Genomic DNA, 19,493 nt, shown 5'->3' on the forward strand with positions numbered 1-19,493 from the left:
TTTACTTCACAAACTGTTGAAGCCTGGGCATCAGAACAAGACAGAAATTGAAATTTTCACCTGCCCTATTATCCTCAACCAACCTCCATCAAGGTTGATTGAGAGACACAATGGCTTCCTCAAAGAATTACCTTCCAGGCTCCAAACTCACAAATGGTCTACAAAATGGGTCTTTCTACAAGCTTTACTTTTGTTAAACACCAGACCTTTGGGCCTTAAGATGCCCATTATAACTACCTCAAACCTCCATGCCTTCCCTTACTAGTGGTGAAGGGCAAGCTTGATCTTTCATGTCCACGACAACTCCATCCTTATCTCCACCACCTTACCATCTCTCCTTTACATTTCTAATTTTTGATCATTCTGACCTTCCATAAGGACTGGCAGCCTGACCAAAGGCGGATAGTATCCTATGACCCAATTTTCACAGGTGGTTCTAAGAGACTTCCACATACACTACTACAGGATCCACTAGAGGATGGTGCCTCTGCTCTTCCCATTCCTAAAGTATTGCCAGATTTCTCCAGGTTTAAAGGCTGAATGGCCAATACTAATTCTTATGACAATTTTTTATATTTAGTAGAAATGATTGTCCCAGGGCCAACAGAAAGAATGGTATGGATCACCAAAAGAGATGATAAACTACACCCAGTGAATGACAGCCACACCCAAAATGACCAGAGAAACTGCCCAGTGCACTCAGACAGACTGGGGGTGACCAGGGTCAATTCACATTAGGGTTAGCCCCCTCTCCACTGATAATGGAATAACTGCTTGAAAATGGGGATGCCAGGTCAAAAACAATTTATCAAATGCAATTGTTTACCTTTACATGGGCAGGTAGTCTGTTTATATTTTATAAGAAAAGTTGTGAACTTAACAAAACAATCAGGCATAATGTGCAGAATTCCCATACAACACCTCTCTGCCAACACCTTACAGTGTTTGGAACATTTGTTACAGAGTATGAAACATCATCAGACTATTTCCACTAACTATGGTCCATAGTGTACACTTGGTATATTTTTTCTATACACCCCCTATTATTAACACTATGTATTAGCATTCTAAGTTTGTTATAATTCATGAGAGAACTCTCTCATATTTGTACTATTAACTACAGTCCATCTTCTACCACATGGTTCACTGTGTTATACAATTCCATGCCTATCCAAAGTGTATGTACACTCAGTGGCTCTCACTTTCATCCCGTTGTGCAGTCATCACCCCAGTACACCTTTGGAAGTTTTCCTTAGTCCAAAAGAAAAAATCCCATACCCCCTTTTATTGCCCCTTAGTGTTAATATAGTACCTTCTTTGACTTTGATGCAAGAATATTACAATATCGCTGTTAACTAAAGTCCATAAGTTACATGAATAGTAGTTCCCCATGCATCACCACAGTCTTACCATCTTGTAATAGTGATGTACATTTGTTCTAGTTCAAAGAGGAACATTTTTATATTTGTATTATTAATCACAATCCTCATGGCCTCCAGTTTGCAATAAAATTCCTAGTTTTTTAAATTTAAAAAATGCCATTGAATTTTATCAACTACTTTTTATTTACCCATTAAACTTTAAGATTTTTTATTCTTTTATTATACTATTTTGATTTTATATTTTTATATAATAACAACATACATACAACTCAAAATATCCCATTTTAACTCCTTTCAAGGTATAATTCAATAGTATTAGTTACATCCATAATATTGTGCTACAATCACCAATACTCATTACCCCAACTTTTTCACTGCCTATTAAGTACAAATGACACCCACAGCTGCTGGTAACCTATCATCTACAATCTGTTTCTGTGAAATTTGATTCTTCTAGCTATTTCATATAAGTAAGAACATAATATTTATTCTTTTGTGTCTGGCGTATTTCACTCAATATTATGTGTTAGGTCCATCCATGTAGCATGCATCAGAACTTCTTTCATTTTTATGGCTGAATAATATTCCATTGTGCGTATATACAACATTTTGTTTATCCATTCATTGATTGATGGACACTTGGATTGTTTCTACCTTTTGGCTATTGTGAATAATGCTGCCATAAACATTGGTGTACAAGTATCTGTTTGAATCTCTACTTTGAAATCTTTGGGGTCTATACCTGGAAGTGGGATTGCTGGATCATATGGAATTGACCCAGCATAAAATTATTTAACATAATTCTATATTTAACTTTCTGAAGAACCACCAAACTGCTTTCTCCAGTGGCTGTACCATTTTCAATGCCATTAACAATGTAGAGGGGTTCTAATTTATTTGCATCCTTATACTTACTATTATTTTTTAAAAAAATAATAGCCATTCTAGTGGATGTGAGATGGTATTTCATTGTGCAGTGCTTTGTTTTTAATTAGACAGCTTGTAGGTTTATAGAAAAATCATGCATTATCAAGTTCTCATTTACTACCCTATTTCATTGTGGTTTTGATTTACATTTCCCTAATGACCAGTGATTTGAGTACTTATTCATGTGCTTATTGATTATTTGTATATCTTCTCTGGAGAAATGTGTATTACAATCCTTTGCCTATTTTTAAATTGGGTTATTTATCTTTTTGTTGTTGAGTTCTAACAGTTTTTTATATACTTTGGGTATTAAGCCCTTACAGATATTTTCTATCATTCTGTAGGCTGTCTTTTTACTTTCTTGATAGTGTCCTTTGATGTACAAGAGTTTAAATTCTGATGAAGTCTGTTTTATCTATTTTTTTTCTTTTTTTTGGTTCTTGCTTTTGGTGTTATATCTAAGAAAGCACAACCAAATTCAAAGTTATGAAGGTTTCCACCTACATCTTCTAGGAGTTTTAGCTCGTGTTTATGCCCTTGGCACACTTAGTGTTAATTTTTGTTTCTGGTCTGAGGTAGAGGTCCAACTTCATTCTTTTGCAAGTAGATACCTAGTTTTCCCAGCATCATCTGTTGCAGAGACCAGTCTTCCCCATTTAATGTACCTGGCACCCTTCTCATCAAACACCAGTTGGTCATAGATGTACATGTTTATTTCTGAATTCTCAATTCTATTTAATTGGTCTATATGTTTATCTTTAGGCCAGTACCACACTGTTTTGATTGTTGTGCATTTTTAGTAAGTTTTGTAATCAGGAATTGTGAGACCTTCAATTTTGTTCTTCCTTTACGATACTGATTTGGCTATTTGGGGCCCCCTGTGATTCCACATGAGTTTAAGGATCAGTTTTTTCATTTCCGGGGGAGGGAAAAAAAGGCTGCTAGAATTTTCATAGGTATTGCACTGAATCTGTACATGACTTTGGGTAGTACTGATATAATAATATAAAGTCTTCCTATTCATGAACACAGGATTATCTTGCCATTCATTTAGGTCTTCTATTATTTCTTTCAGCAGTGATTTGAAGTTTTCAATGTACAAGTCCTTTACCTCCTTGGTTAAATTTATTCCTCACTATTATTTTAGAAGCTATTTTGAATGGAATTTCCATTTGAGAATACTTTTTTCTGGTATACAGAAACAACTGATTTTTGTGTTTGCCTTGTAGCCTCCAACTTTGCAGAATATTATATATTGATATTTGTTTTTTAAAGATTTATTTTTTATTTATTTCTCTCCCCTCCCCTCCCCCCCTCCCCCAGCTGTCTGCTCTGTTTCCATTTGCTGTGTATTCTTCTGTGACTGCTTCTATCCTTATCAGTGGCGCCGGGAATCTGTGTTTCTTTTTGTTGTGTTATCTTGCTGTGTCAGTTCTCCGTGTGTGCGGCGCCATCCTTGGGCAGGCTGCACTTTCTTTCAAGCTGGGCGGCTCTCCTTATGGGGCACACTCCTTGCACGTGGGGCTCCCCTATGCAGGAGACATCCCTGCGTGGTACGACACTCCTTGCATGCATCAGCACTGTGCATGGGCCAGCTCCACACGGGTCAAGGAGGCCGGAGGTGTGAACCGCAGACCTCCCATGTGATAGGTGGACGCCCTATCCATTGGGCCAAGTCTGCTTCCCGATATCTGAATATCTAATCAAACCTGTATTCCTAGAATAAACACACATTGGAATATTTGGCCACTATTTCTTCATATAGAGTTTTTGTCCATTCTCTCCACTTCTCCCTCTGGAATTCCCTCTGGAATATTAAGGCTCCTTAATATTACCCCACATTTCTATGAGGCTCTATTTATTTTTCTTTCATCTCTGCTCGTCAAAGGACTTACTTTCCATTGCTGTATCCTGCAAATTCACTAATTCTAACTCTTTTACTCTTTCATTGGCCATCTCTAATCAGCTGCTAAGCTAATCAAACAAATTATAATTTTAGTTCTTTTACTTACGACAGGCAGAATGGTCCCCAAGGATGTTCATGCCCTAATTCCTGGAACCTGTGAATATGTTACATTACATGGCAAGGAACTTATCACATAGAATTAAGGTTATAGACCTGAATTAGCCAGGTGGTCTCAGTCTTATCAATGAGCCCTTAAAAAAGAGATATGGCAGAAGAAGCAGAATAGAAGCAGTAGAAGGGCATGTCAGAGATTCAGAGTGCTGGCTCTGAAAGGTAGGTGCCCAAATGCAAGGAGACAGAGAGTCCATACTTCGTAGACTCTTCCCCTGCTTGTGCATAATTCAGCGTGGACAGCCAAGGGTTTTTGCAGTGTTTAAAATTGATTTCAAGGCTCATCCTTTTTGTGGCTCCTTTCTTATCCAAAATTTTCTGTTTTCCAGTCACTTTTCCCAACTCAAACTCCTCTAGCTAGTAAATGTTGTAGCTTTCTGCCATCCCATGCCCAGGGATAGTACCGTTCCTTCAGGAAAAAAGCCAGAAATATGAAAATCTCACCCAGTACAGTTTCTGTCTTTCAGGAGTCGACTTCCCTCGTTTTTGCCTGCTTTTCATGACCTACCAATACATTCAAATAGTTGTGGGTTTTCTTTGCTTTGGAAAGTTATATTTTTGTACTAATGATATAATCATTACTTTAGGACGGTTAATCTGACCAAGCTTCTTCACTGTTACTGGAAATGGAAACTCAATTGAGTATCTTTTAATATTCTATTTCGTCCTCTCACTTGACATTTTAGCTATATCCTCTAGTTTTTTAGTGTTTACCCTAGAGATTACAATGGTCATCCTTAAATTATCACAGTATACCTTCAAATAATATAATAGTACTTCATGGACAATATAAGAATGTTACAAACGTATTCTTTTATTTTTCTTCTTCATATGCTTTGTATTATTATTGTGACATATTTTTCTTCTACATATAAGTCCTAAAATCCATTGTCATATTATTAGTCAAAATTTTTTATATTTATAAATTTTCCAAAGGTCTTTTTATTTACCTTTTCTGTTGTTCCACATTCCTCCCTACAGACACAGGCATCCATCTACCACCATTTCTCTTCATCCTGAAAAACTTCTTTATACATCTTTTATAATGCATACTTAAAATGTATTTATTTCATCTTTATTTGGGAGGATATTTTTACAGGTAGTCGAATTCTAGACTGATAGTTGTGTATCTGTCCAACAAATTAAAAATGTCTGTTATAGTAGTAGCCATTTATCTGATGAGAAGTCAACCACTTTTCTTATTTTTTGTTTCCTTGAATCTAATAGACCACTTTTTCTTTGGCTACTATTATGATTTCTTTCTTTTCATCTTTATTTTCTTTATATTTTTTTTAGTTTTTATTTTTAATTTTTTGTTTTGTTTTCAACTTTTAAATTATGATATATATATCTATGTATGATTTTCTTTGCATTTATTCTACTTGACTCTCACTGACCTTCTTGGGTCTATGTGTTGATGCTTGTCATTTATTTTGGAAAAATTCTCATCCATCATTCCTTTGGATATTTATTTTGCTCCATTCTCTCTCCTTTCCTTCTGAGGCTCTCATTACATGTTAGACCTTTCAATATTTTCTCCAGGCTACAGAAGTTCTGTTCAATTTTTTTTTTCATTATTTTGTCTCCCTATGCTTCAGTTTGGGCAATTTCTATTGATCTGTCTTCAAATTCTCTAATCTTCTCTTCCACTGGATTCAATCTGCTGGTAAAGCCCTCGAATAAACTTTTATTTCTGATATTTTTTGGTTCAAGATATTTTTGTGGTTTTTCCAGTTCTATTTCCTGCTAAAGTCCTTATCCAGTAACACATTTTTGCCCTCCTTTTCCACTAAATCCTTTAGTATATGCACAATAATTGTTCTAAAAACCTTGCCAACTAATTCCAGTATTTGGGTGATCTGTGGGCCTACTTCTAGTAACTGTTTTTTCTCTTGATTATGAGTCTTGTTTTTCTGCTTCTTTGTCCATCTTATAACTTTTCATTGTTTGCTAGACACTGGTTATAAGGTATGGTAGAGGCTCATGTAATTAATCCCACCAGAAAAGTGCAGATATTGTTGGGGTTTTTTGTTTGCTTTTTGTAAGACAGTTAGTAGTTGAGCTGGGTCTAGGCTTTGTTGCAGCTTCAGATTCAGTTCTACGCTGTTTACAAATGTACTGAAAGATGGGAAGCGGACTTGGCCCAATGGATAGGGTGTCCGCCTAACACATCGGAGGTCACCGGTTCAAACCCCGGGCCTCCTTGACACATGTGGAGCTGGCCCATGTGCAGTGCTGATGCACACAAGGAGTGCCCTGCCATGCAGGGGTGTTCCCTGTGTAGGGGAGCCCCACGCACAAGGAGTGTGCCCTGTAAGGAGATCCACCCAGCATGAAAGAAAGTACAGCCTGCCCAAGAACGGCGCCACACACACGGAGAGCTAACATAACAAGATGATACAACAAAAAGAAACACAGATTCCTGGTGCCGCTGATAAGGACAGAAGTGGTCACAGAAGAACACACAGCAAACGGACAGAAAGCAGACAACTGGGGGAGTGGGGGTAGAAATAAATAAAAATTAAATCTTTAAAAAGGAAAAAAAACAAAAACACAAATGTAGTGAAAGAGAGATCAGGCCTCTCAGCAGGGCTTTGGAATTGAGCAGTGGCAGATTCTAGAGATCTTTCTCTAAGTTATAGTTCAGCTTTCCATGCCACATGAGAAATCTCTGTTTAAAAGCTCAACTATAAGCCTTTTAGGCTGGAAGAAGGCATCTTCTTTGTTCCCCAGCTCTACTTTCTCCTCAATATATACAAAAGAGCTCTCTCCCCTTCCTGCCTTTCCCCTAAAGGCTGCTGCAGTATACTTGGTATGGCAGTTTGGGATTTATGAATTCCAAAGAGGGATATTGGATTATGTTTGTAAACTGGTCTGTTCCTCTGGTCATGTATTAAATTCAGAGGTTTCACTTTATTGATTAAATTATGAATAGGGCTTTGATTTGGCCATGTCAGTAGGACATTGAGTCCCTGCCCCCTTGGTGGGCTGGGACTCACAAGAGAAAATGACACAGCAGAAGAGAGAGTTTTTAGTTTTAATGCTGGAGCCCCTGAAAGTAAATACATTGAGAAGGAGAACACAGAGGAAGATAGACAGCTCATTAGACAGGATCCTGTGGCCCCAGGAAGAGAGATGAGCCTGATAAGTCTACAGCTGACCTCGTGGAGAGAACAGAGCAGCTGAGCCCAGAAAGAGGTGAGCCCCAGGAAGAGAGACAAGCCTTATGCTAGCCTATAGCTAAGAAAAGAAGAAGCTGGGACCATGGAGCCTTGGAAGGAAAAGGAAGGCTGAACCTTTGCAGAGACCAGCAGTCAGCTGGCTCCAACACATGGCAACAGACTTTGGTGATGGAAGTAACTTATGCTTTATGGCCTCATGACTTTAAGCTTCTACCCCAAATAAATACCCTTTATAAATGCCAACAGACTTCTGGTACTTTGCATCAGCACCCCTTTGGCTAATACATTATCTGCTTCAGTGTTTCTCTCAGCCTTCTTTCCTTGGCCCTAGCCTTTGATGCATTACTGCCATGCCCTCAGTGAGGGTCCCACAAGGCAAAAAAAAAGTAGGTAGGTGTAAACTCATTCAGTATCTGGTGCTCCTTTGGATTACAATTCATTATGCCAGTCAACACATACTCAAAGCATGGCAGATTTCTCCTTTCCCCCATCTTAGGTAGGTTTCCTCCTCCTCATGTCACTCCCCAGAAATGAAAGTAACTGTGAGCCTACTCCCTCCCAGAAGAGGCTTGATCCTTTCTGGAAATATAGTTTATTTAGATTTCTATGTATCCTCAGCTCTCTGATAGGTTTTAAAAATAAATGAAGGGGAGAGCAAATGTAGCTTAAGTGACTGAGCCCTTGCTTCCCATGTATGAAGTAGTGGGTTAAATCCTCAGTACCTCCTAAAATAAATAAATAAATAAAATGAAGGAAGCCAAACTGAAGAAATTACCAGTGGCTAAGGCTAGAAAAATTAAAGCACCAAAATAAATAACAAGGTATTGGACTATAAAGCAAAGTATAAAATAAATATACATAAGTCCATACTGACATTAAAAAAATTATTGAATAAATAAATATATGAGGCAGAAGAGATAAATCTTCCTTACAGGAGAATTTCAAATAAAATATATAGCTACTCCCTCCTCCAGGAGGTTGAGTTTACTTCTTGGTCCCCCTTTTGAGTTTAGGCTGGACTTAGTGACTGTATTCCAAAGAACAGAATATGTAAAGGGAAAAATAGTAACTTTACAGTGGAGAAAGCTGGAAGATACTACTTTAACAAAGTGATTTAGGTAACATCACTGGCAATGTCATGTGGGTATCAGGGGCCTGATATGATAAGAAGAACACGTCACCCCTACAATATTCTTTCTAAAAGCTGAAACACCAGTCTAATCATATGAAAAGCATCCAACAATCCAGTTTCAGGGACAATAAAATATCTGACTAGTGCTCTTTAAAATTGTCAAGCGCATGGAAAATAAGGAAACGGTGTAACACTGTCACATACCAGAGAAGACTAAGGAGACATGACAACTAAATGCTTGATTCTATCCTGGAATAGGAAAAGGACATTTATGGAAATCATAATAAAATCTGGTGTTTAATTAATAGTAATGTGGCCTCCACATTTAGACATATATACCCCAATTTAGACATGTCCTTAATCCACATCCTTGTGGGTGTGAACACATTGTATATAGAACCTTTTGAAGATGTTATTTTTAGTTAAGGTGTGGTTAACTGAAGCAGGATGGGTCTTAATTCAGATTACTGGAGGCCTTATAAAGAAAAGATCACTGGGAGAAGCTGTGAATCAACAGGTACCCAGAAGAGAAAGGAGAGGATACTGCCATGTGGCAAAGGGAAGAGAGTCAAGAAAAGGAACCTTAAGGATTGTGGCAAGCTGAACACTACCGCCCCCAGGAGGAAGCAAGCCTTCCAGCCTCTCAAACAGCAAGACAAATACCCATTATTTAACCCAAAACCACTTTGTGGAATTTGTAATCACAGGTCAGCAAACTAAAACAATAATGTACCAGTGTTGATCTCTAAGATTTCACAAATATGCCACAGAGATATAGGAAGATAATATTACAGGTAACAAACTGGGTAAGGGTGGTATGGGGGCTCTCTGAAATATCTTTGTAACTTTTCTGTCAATCTAAAATTATGCCAAAATAGAAAGCTTATTATTAAAAAAAAAAAAAAAGATAAGCTAAGATTTTGTAGGTTTTCTAGCTTTTTCTTGCTACACTGGGAGTGACGATCTCTTGAGGCTTTCTACATCACAACCAGAAGCACAATTCCCAGGCACAAATTTTGAAAGAATAAATTTCTCAAGAAAAAAAGCAGCACCAAGTATAGAAAACTTCAAATACATGCCACCAAACAGATTTAATTTTTTAAAATTCCACTTCTCTAGTTATTATTCCAGGAATATTGGTCATTGTTAAAAGAGAAAACCTCTCACCATTATTTCTTGCATAGCTTCTCTCCTCCATTCTTCATATTCTCTCTCTCTCTCTCTGGAACATTTATTTGATAAATAGTGGAAGTCTTGGCTCAATCCTCCATATTTCTTGACTTTTCTTTTATACTTTTTATTTTCTTATACTGCATTCTGAGAGGATTCCTTATTTTGATTTTTCAGTAAACTCTTGCTCTTCAGTTTTTTCCCCATTTGTTACTCATCCCAACTGTTAAGTTTTCTATCTTGGCAAAGGAATTATATTTTTACATTTCCAAAATTTGTTTGTTTCTTTCCCTATTCATTATTTTTGTTTTATAGATTAATTTCTCTTGTGAGGCTATGAAAAATACTATAAAGTCCTTTCAGATTGAGTCATTTTCTCTATTTCTTCAAGTATAAATTCTTCCATTTACTGAGTTTGTTATCTTTCATGGTAATGGCCTTCCTCGCTTGCTCGTAAATCTTATTCCTTTCTGGGAAAACTCTCTTGTGCATATTGGGGTTCTGAGAGTATCACAGGAATGTCAGTATCAGTTCTGTAGACTTGGTATTGGGCCTTATACCCTCATCACTGAAGTTTTCCTTTTGCTTACTTCTTGGGGCCATGAAGAGTTTCCTTCTATTGTTTCTACTATTTCTGTGACTTTGTGGGGCAGAAAGATTTTAGCATAACTTTGAATACTATTTATGCTATGACAATAATTAGATTAGTACATATACAATAATTAGATTAATATGTATACTGATTCCACCTATCTGATATTTTACTTAACTTCATTAGACACCAGTTTTTTCATCTACAAAATATTATCTACTATAAAGGAATATTTTGACTATGAAATAAAAAAAAATGTTTGTAAAGTGCTAAGCATAGTATCTGGCATAAAACACATATTCAGTAAATTTAAGATATTAATATATGTTTATTCAGACAAAGATACAAAAAAAGTAGAGCTGTAGATGTATTCAAATGTTTATTACCTTTTTCTGTAATGTTAATTAAATTCATATTTTTCCAAAGTAATTCTGGTTATTTTATAGGCAATGGGAAAGACAAGGAAAATAAAAAATTCAGTGTGTCCTAAAACCTAGCCCAAACCTGTAATGAACAATGTCACTCAGTTAACAGCATTGATGATTAGAAGTCAGATGGCTGAGCTCTAGACAGATTTGCAAATAAGTAGCAGAATGATCTGGAGCTGCTTATTAAATGCAATAGAAAATTAACAATCCCTTTTATAAAAATCAAAGAGATAAACTCAATGTCCTATCCAGATTTCACATTTATTTATCTGTATATCCTATGATCTATAAATATTTTTGTTTAATATAAGTTTGTCATTGTATTATTTAAATATATACACCAGAGCATACATTAAAGTTAAAAAAATTGTGTTACTTGTAACCCTATTTTTGTTATCTGAATTAACAAATTCGTCTGTAAAATAAGCAGTTCTCAAATGATACCCACGAAGGAAATAAACTCCAAGGTATATTAATCTGAAACAGAAAATAACTCAGGTTTATGTGAACAAAGATACTTACCCCTCCTCAGTTTCTTTCAGTAAGCGACTAGCAATTCGGATCAGCATGCAGTAAGCAAATTGTGACTTGAGTCCAGATTTGGTAAACTTATTCAACATCTTAGAAACAGCAAGACGATCATTCTTTCTAAGGTGATACAGGACTCCTAGTGCATGGTACTAAAGAACAAGAGAAAACATACACAGAAAGTTGATCAGAAACAGGACAAAACACTTACATGAGAACAAATGATATGGAATTAGATTAAAGATTTTTAATAAAAGATACCTAAGGTGAATGTATAGAAAAGGGATATATTTTTCATGCTTAACTAAACATGATCAGGATTGAAATGTAGAGACAGGCTATAACACCTTCTAATTTACTCCCAGAAGTTGTAAATTCAGACTAAACAAGTATTAAGGAGATGACATAATGTGAAGAAGGCTCTCACAGGGTCAGAATTTTCCCACATACTCTTAGTACAAAAGATATCAGGTCCAAAAGTCCAAGTGTACTGATCTCTTTTAGTGACCTTAACTCATCTGCAGCCACCTGCAGATGAAAGGATTGATCTAGTAGTTAAAGGATTAATACCACATGGTAGGCTTAAGTGTCATTATCATAATCAGAGTTAGGAGAGTGGGAGTGTTTTCCAAGGGAAAAATTACTATTCTGTTTCCTCATAACTGAAAAATGCTAACATGAGAAGATATAAACATTGAAAGAAGATAAATAAGTATATTCTCAAATACAAATGGAGTACTTTACATAAGCTTGCCAACTGAAAATTTAATTGTGCTTCTTTTAATAGGGGATAGCCTAACTAATATCAAAAGGAGATCTTCTTGAAGTGGCTTCAAACTTTCACAAAGTAAAAACTGTTCTTCATAATTTTTATACTGTCTATAATCAAGGTCTGAGAAATTTGGAATTAAACATCCTTTTATACAAATTACTTTTCAAATAAAGGACTGAATGCATTGTGAAGGACCTCTGGCATGAGCATCTCAACCTACCACTGAACCTACCACTATTGCCCAAACATAACTATAGGGAGTCATCTAACACGTAGTAAATACTTCTAGAGCCTATAGCAGTGGCCATAATTAGTGGGATTCATACTTGAACATATGCATAAATAGGCTGCTTAAATATGCCAAAGAATTAGCCTTTAGTGGATGATCATCTGAGGAATCAATAAATTGTCCCTAAAATATAGGCTTAAAGAAAGCTGATCCTCAGCCCTAAGTTAATGACAATACCTGGACCATGATGTTATCACTTGAAGCAGCTTCTTGGGCTTCATTAATCCAGCGCTTAACCACATCATAGCTTATTTTCATCATGTGCTAAATACAGAAAACATTGAGCACAGATAATGCCTGGTTAGTTTTCCTGGAAAATCAATAACTGACATTTCCAAAAGAAAGAAACAACTTTGTAGCTTTATAAGTCTATTTCAAATCTCTAACTCCTGGGGCAACTAATAAGCAAGCAACACTTACTCTAAGATCCCTCTGCAAAGGTGAATAAGGTTGCAGCCTGAGAAAGGTTTTACTTCCAGGCAACTCACCTGGAAGAGTCAGAGCACCAATATATCCCCTGCTGTAAAACTCAAGCAATTATATTCCAGAATGAGGAACACTTCTTTTGTGATTCAAATGCCCTGAAGTACTAATACATTAGTAATCCTTTTAATGGTAATGTGGCAGGCTTTAAGGAATAAATTTTGCTTTGATGAAAAAGAGAAAGAAAAAGGTTACTAAAAGACCACTTCTTTGGAAGAAATTTCGAAGTGGGACAGGAGACTTCGTTTCTCTTTGCTATTTTTATAAAAACTATTTGTTTATTTATTTATTTCTCCCCCCCCCCCCCCCCCCCCCCCAGTCATCTGCTCTCTGTGTCTATTCACTGTGTGTTCTTCTGTGTCCACTTGTATTCTTGTCAGTGGCACCGGGAATCTGTGTCTCTTTTTTGTTGCATCATCTTGCTGCGTGAGCTTTCCATGTGTGCGGCGCCACTCCTGGGCAGGCTGCACTTTTTTCATGCAGGGCAGCTCTCCCTGCACATCGGTCTCTCCTACACAGCACAGCACTCCTTGCTATGAAAAGGCTATGCATTTATCCTGCCCATTTTAATTGCTCAAAATTCCTTTGATAGATAAAACATTCTTGGATAAAGAAATAGAGATGTAAAAATATTTTTTAAGGGTTTCATTTGTGAGTGAGTCATAGGATACTTTGTTTTAGCATCTAGAAACTGTAAGATGCATAAAAACTAAGCTATTACTTCTTTACTTACTAAGGAAGATACCAAAGCTGAACTGGATACACTGGAGACTTTATCCACAATGGCCTGCTTCATGTATCTTTCAATGGCCTGCAACATTGTTCCCTAATAATGATCATAAAGAAATGGTGTTGAAGCACAACTTTTCATGTAAAATTATTACTTCAAAACAATTTATAAAAACCAATCACATGTTCTGTTTCTGTGAAAATATTAAGAACACATTAAAATATTACATTACATGTAATACAGTAATAATATCCCAGAGGGCAGAAGCAAGACAATTAAGTGGAAGCTTCACTCCTTGAGGCTTACATTTGAGCTTACATGTAAGAAGAGCAACAGTTCAACAATGAAACATATCATCTGAAAGTGCAGAATACCAGTGTGCAGAAAATATAAAAGTATAAGCCAGACATAACAGGGATTTTATAAAAGAAATTCCTGAATGGGTTTGATGGTTGCTTTTGATGTCCTGAAGATACCTCTTTGTGAAGACATACACATTTTATATGGAATTTACATAGAATTCAAATGTAATCCCTAATTATCTTAGATAGATGAAATATTAAGTATGAAACTACTACAGTGATACCTCAATATGAAATCCTCTGGAAATAAAATTCTTTTTAGCTTTAACTGGTGAAAGCTTAGCACTGGGAAGTTAGTATCATATAGATGAGACCAAGATCAATACTCAGAAGAAGAGTGTCTTATTGCTACCTTGGTATGGCCAAGTCTTATGCCACTGATTTAATGTTAAACATAAAAACAACAAACAGCAGAGCAGCAAACTACTTCTATTACACCTTCTAGGATCCAGATTTTTCAGAAACATTTCTACTTTATTTGATCCTGTTTAACTTTTTTTTTGGTTTTGTTTTTTTTTTTAGGAGGTCCCAGGGAATGAACCCAGGACCTCACATATGGGAAGCAGGTGCTCAATCACTGAGCTACATCTGCTCCCCAATGACAGCTGAATTTTAATTTTTTAAATTTTTTAAATTTTTAAAAAGATTTATTTACTTCTCTCCCCTTCCCCCCCCCCCCCCAGTTGTCTGTTCTCTGTGTCTATTTGCTGCATCTTCTTCTTTGTCCCCTTCTGTTGTTGTCAGCGGTATGGGAATCTGTGTTTCTTTTTGTTGCATCATCTTGTTGCTCTCCGGTGTGTGTGGTGCCATTCCTGGGCAGGTTGCACTTTCTTTTGTGCTGGACGGCTCTCCTTAGGGGGCGCACTCCTTGTGTGTGGGGCTCCCCAACGCGGGGACACCCCTGCGTGGCAGGGCACTCCTTGTGCGCATCAGCACTGCGCATGGGCCAGCTCTACATGGGTCAAGGAGGCCCTGGGTTTGAACTGCGGACTTCCCATGTGGTAGACAGATGCCCTAACCACTGGGCCAAGTCCGCCGCCTGTTTCTTTTATTTTTATGAGGTACTGGGGATCATACCTGGGGCCTCATACATGGGAAGCGGTGCCCATGCTCCCCTGCATAACTTTTAAAGCTTGAGAAAATTGTAAACATACATGTAAAATATATCCAAGCATGAATATAACTGAGATATTATTCAACTCACTTGGCCATTCCCTGCCAACCTTCCATTTTAACATTTCCTACTCACAGTTTCTAGAAAGAGATAGTCTTATTATATGACCTCTGGATACAATAGACCAGGACAAGGCTAAACACCTGAATCAGACCCAAATGGATACAAGCCACTTCCTAGCTAGCGAGTGGCTAATCAAATTCTCTATCTTAAAAATCTGAACAACAGGGCCTGAGTCTGGTAAATTACGGATCACAATAGTAAATGTCTGAGAAATCTTGCTACTCAGTACCTTTGAACCATCCTATTTCTTGTTCTGGTGTCTGGATGTAAGTTTTACCTCGAAGTCTGAGAGATCTATGTCCTGTGATAAAGCAATGTGCCCTGTGACAACAGTTCATACAAATAAAGAAAAAAAAAAAAAATCTGAAAGAAAAAAGCCTGGAGCCACAAAAGCCTTTTTGGTCATGTTACTCATATTCTAAAGACTCAAAGTTCGGCTAAGGAATCCTACTGAACCTACATGGTCACTTGCAGTAGCCAGTGTTCCCCTTAAATGCCTCAGTAAAACAAAGAGAACTTACATCAGTAATTCTGCAGAGAGCCCTGATGGCTGGACCTCGGTACACATCTTCCTTTCCAGTCATGTCCTTAGTCAGACTGAGAAAAATAAAATTAGTTCACATGAGAGCAATTAAAGTCTTCTCTCCTGCAGAGTCCATCTTCAGCTAACTCCCAATTGCCTCCATAATTACCATAATACAGTTACTGATTCAAGAAATATTTATTGTGCATCTTCTTTGTATAAATGCTAAAACCACTGGCTAAAAGGCTTTTCCAAATCTTAAGAATACAGTGGTGAAAAAAATCAAGTCCTCTGCATTCATGGAGCAGTCTAGTGGGAAGAGAGAGATAATTATACAAACAAAAAGTATATATATAATTTTAGGTAGTGAGAACTGTCATAAAAAATACAATAAGGATAATGATATAGAGAGCCCTAGGCTGAAATCCCCCACCCCCAAAAGAGAGAAAATCCTAAAAACCAATCAGACCAGATAAAACTCTTTAAAGGAAATTACCTAAAATGATTAACTCATGAGGCATTTCCCTTTCAGGCACAGTTTTCTAAAATGACAATCACCAAAGGCTTCAGGTATTTCTGCTGAGCTTCAAAATAAGGCAGAGGAGTGTGGACTGAGCTACAAACTTCCATGCCCACGTCCTTTAGAGAGGTTTTTAAACTCTATATTGCTTTTTTACTCTTTTACCCTTCCTTCTCTTATCCCCTGTGCATTTATGGTACCCCCAAATGGACTACCAGGGTCCCCCTTGCTTAACAGCCTTCACATAATCCCAAATGGCCTGCAACATTGACTCACTCCATCAGGACAACAAGAGGGAAAAGTTGCGAATAACTTCCAATTTCTTTCTTTTTTCAATATAAAAGTAATTCATTCATGTAACAATACATTTTCAAAATATTCAGAAAGTTGTAAAATGAAAAGTCTAAAGCCTCCTCTCACCTACCCTAACCGTTAGTGCCACTTAACTAGAGATGACTACTGTGAACACTTTATGTTTTCTTAAAAATAAATCTAAATATAGCTAAAATTTTTTTAAAATGGTAACACTGATTTCCATTGTGTGGGTACAAATAATTTCCTAACCAGTCTTTTTCAGAGACATTTGTATTTTTCTAATTAGATAAAAAACTGGGACTTTCCCTAGCCAAATCTGAACATGAAAATAAATAATGATAGGAATGCTTTATGACACAAAGAATTAAAAAGTCCATCATTCCAGATCAATACTAAAAAGTAAAAATTTTAAAAAGGAGAGAAAATTCTTTTTAAAGTAGGAATGTCAAATAATAAATGTTGAAATAATTATAGAAATAGGAAAAATATTACCATTTTCAACCATCACAGTAATAATTAATTCAGGCAAACATTATCAACAATTGCTAAAATCATTGGGTAAAAGATCATTGGGGAAATAAATATTCACAATCTCAAAGCAAAATATTAAGTTGATTTTAGTGAAACTAGTATGGCAGGAAGCACGTGAGGACTTTTTCCACCTCACATAGTAGCCATGGCCCCACCATCACCACTTAATGATTCTCTTTGTACTTTTTACAATGATCTGAAATGTCACATTATTGTATACTAAACTGATACGTGAATTTGGGTCTCTTTCTGCACTTTTTCATTACAGTATTCTCCATTTTCCCTGTTCAATACAAATTCATTTTAAGTACTATACCATTATACAATTCTTTTGGTATCTAGAGAACAGGTTCCTACTCATGATTTTGAATGACTCTATGGTTACACAGATTCTTTCAAAAGACATTTAGAATCATTTCATCAATGACTACAAATATTTTACTTGGAAGTGCACAGTATTTATATATAGGCTAACAAAGTGAAAATTTTCCTTTTTTTTTCCTAAAGCTTTCTTGGTATCCTTCAACAGTTTTTAAGTTTTCTTCAGGTAGGTCCTATACATTTATTAGGTTTATTTTTCAATACTTAATCTTTTTTGTATGCCATTATAAATTGGGCCTTTTCTTTCATTATACATTCTAGTAAGTGTTTGCATATAGGAAAACTATTCATTTAATCCTCACAAAATACTTATGAAAAGAGGATTAACATCCCTATTTTACAGAAGAGGAAACCATAGCACAGAATAGCTAATAAAAACCTGTTAAATAGTAGGGTATGGATTCAAATCTAGCAATCTGGTATATAATTTTGCTCCCTCTTTTCCAATATTATATTTTTATTTATTTCTACCATAATTACATTAGCTAATACTTGTAGAACAAAGGCAACACCAGACATTTTACCTTGTTCCTGATTTAACAGGCATGCTTCCAGTTAATGCTGAGTTTGGGCTTAAGGCATACTTTTCTTTTAATATGTCAAAGAATTATCACTTCTTCTGTTTCTCAAAAATTTTAAATAAGAGCAGTTGTTGAATTTGACGAATGCCTTTTGAACATATAAAGATCATCATGTAGCTTGCACCTTTAATCTATTAATATAAGAAAGTATATGAAAAAATTCCTCATAATAAGTAATCCATGGGATGAAGCTTCTTGATTATGATGCATTCTATTTGCAAAAATTCTAGTCATGATTATTTCTATTAGAATTCACTTGTAATATTGTTCTGTATTTTCTCTACAGTAATTTTTTAAAAGACAATAATTTAGGTAGAATCCATTTCTCCTATAGATATGTCTATTTAGATTTTCTATTTCCTTCTGGGACAGTTTTGGAAATTTATATTTTCATAGAAAACCATTTACTTCAAACATGTTTTCAAATTTATTTGCATCAAATGTTATAAAATAATTTGACAATAACTGAATTTTCCCCATACTTATTATTTCTCATTTTTCATGTTTCTCATTTTGTGTCAAATTTACCTTTTCTTTCAATTAAATTTATTTTTTTGTTTTGGTAAAAAGAAACAGTTCTTTGACTTATTTATCAATGTTATTTTTTTTCTACATTACATTTTATTAATTTCTGCTTTATCTTTTTTATTCTCTCTATTCTCCTTTCTTTGGCCTTATTTTACAACCTTTTCTCACTTCATAAATAGAATACATAATTCATTTAGTTTCATTATTTCTCAATGTAGGTTGGAACACTGAAAACACTTTCCAACCAACTCTTTTTCCATCTGCTTTTTTTCTGTAGAGGCTGAAAAATGATCAAATTTCTAGGCTTTCTGTAGTTACCATACAGACACAGGTATACTCAAGTGACCCCTGAATAGAGAAATAGGTAATATGTCGGAAAATAGTATCTTGAGACAGAGACAGCTGCTTTTTCTGGGTGTTAAGCATCAGGGCAAGTGGTGACAGAAAGAGTGTTTTGGCAGAAAAGTTCTACAGTATGAGCACTTTACCCTGAGGTATTCTTTCTGGTTCTGCAGCATGCAGATTTAGTTCTCTGGACATCCAAGAGAATCTGTGAATTAGATTCTACTGTCAGCAATGGAAACCCTGAACAATGCACTATTTTGTAATTTAGGAATTAATGGCTATGACTTTTCCACTGAGCATAGCTTTTACTCTCATTTTAAAATATTCTTCAATTTCATTTTTATTTACATTTTGACCCAAAAATTGAGGTTTTCTTTTTCTTTTTCCATTTCAATGTTTCTAGGGATTACTTGTTCTTTTCCTTTAAAAATAAATTTATAGCTTGCAATGTAATGAGAGATATGGCCTCTATTACATT

The 19,493-nt window shown here is 35.9% G+C and overlaps 1 protein-coding gene across 2 annotated transcripts in view; it reads right to left on the minus strand.

Annotated features, from left to right (window-relative positions):
• The window catches only part of COPG2 (COPI coat complex subunit gamma 2), a 195,533-nt gene that overhangs the window by 90,924 nt on the left and 85,116 nt on the right, over positions 1 to 19,493 (minus strand). For both annotated transcript variants that reach the window (XM_058297360.2, XM_058297361.2), the window contains exons 6-9: positions 15,813 to 15,888; positions 13,696 to 13,788; positions 12,657 to 12,743; positions 11,413 to 11,570 (exon numbers count right to left, since the gene is read on the minus strand). In XM_058297360.2, the coding sequence (XP_058153343.1) occupies positions 11,413 to 11,570; positions 12,657 to 12,743; positions 13,696 to 13,788; positions 15,813 to 15,888 (414 nt within the window). The remainder of the gene's footprint in view (positions 1 to 11,412; positions 11,571 to 12,656; positions 12,744 to 13,695; positions 13,789 to 15,812; positions 15,889 to 19,493) is intronic.

Source organism: Dasypus novemcinctus, chromosome 5 (assembly GCF_030445035.2).
Source record: "Dasypus novemcinctus isolate mDasNov1 chromosome 5, mDasNov1.1.hap2, whole genome shotgun sequence".
In the NCBI taxonomy this organism is placed as follows: domain Eukaryota; kingdom Metazoa; phylum Chordata; class Mammalia; order Cingulata; family Dasypodidae; genus Dasypus; species Dasypus novemcinctus.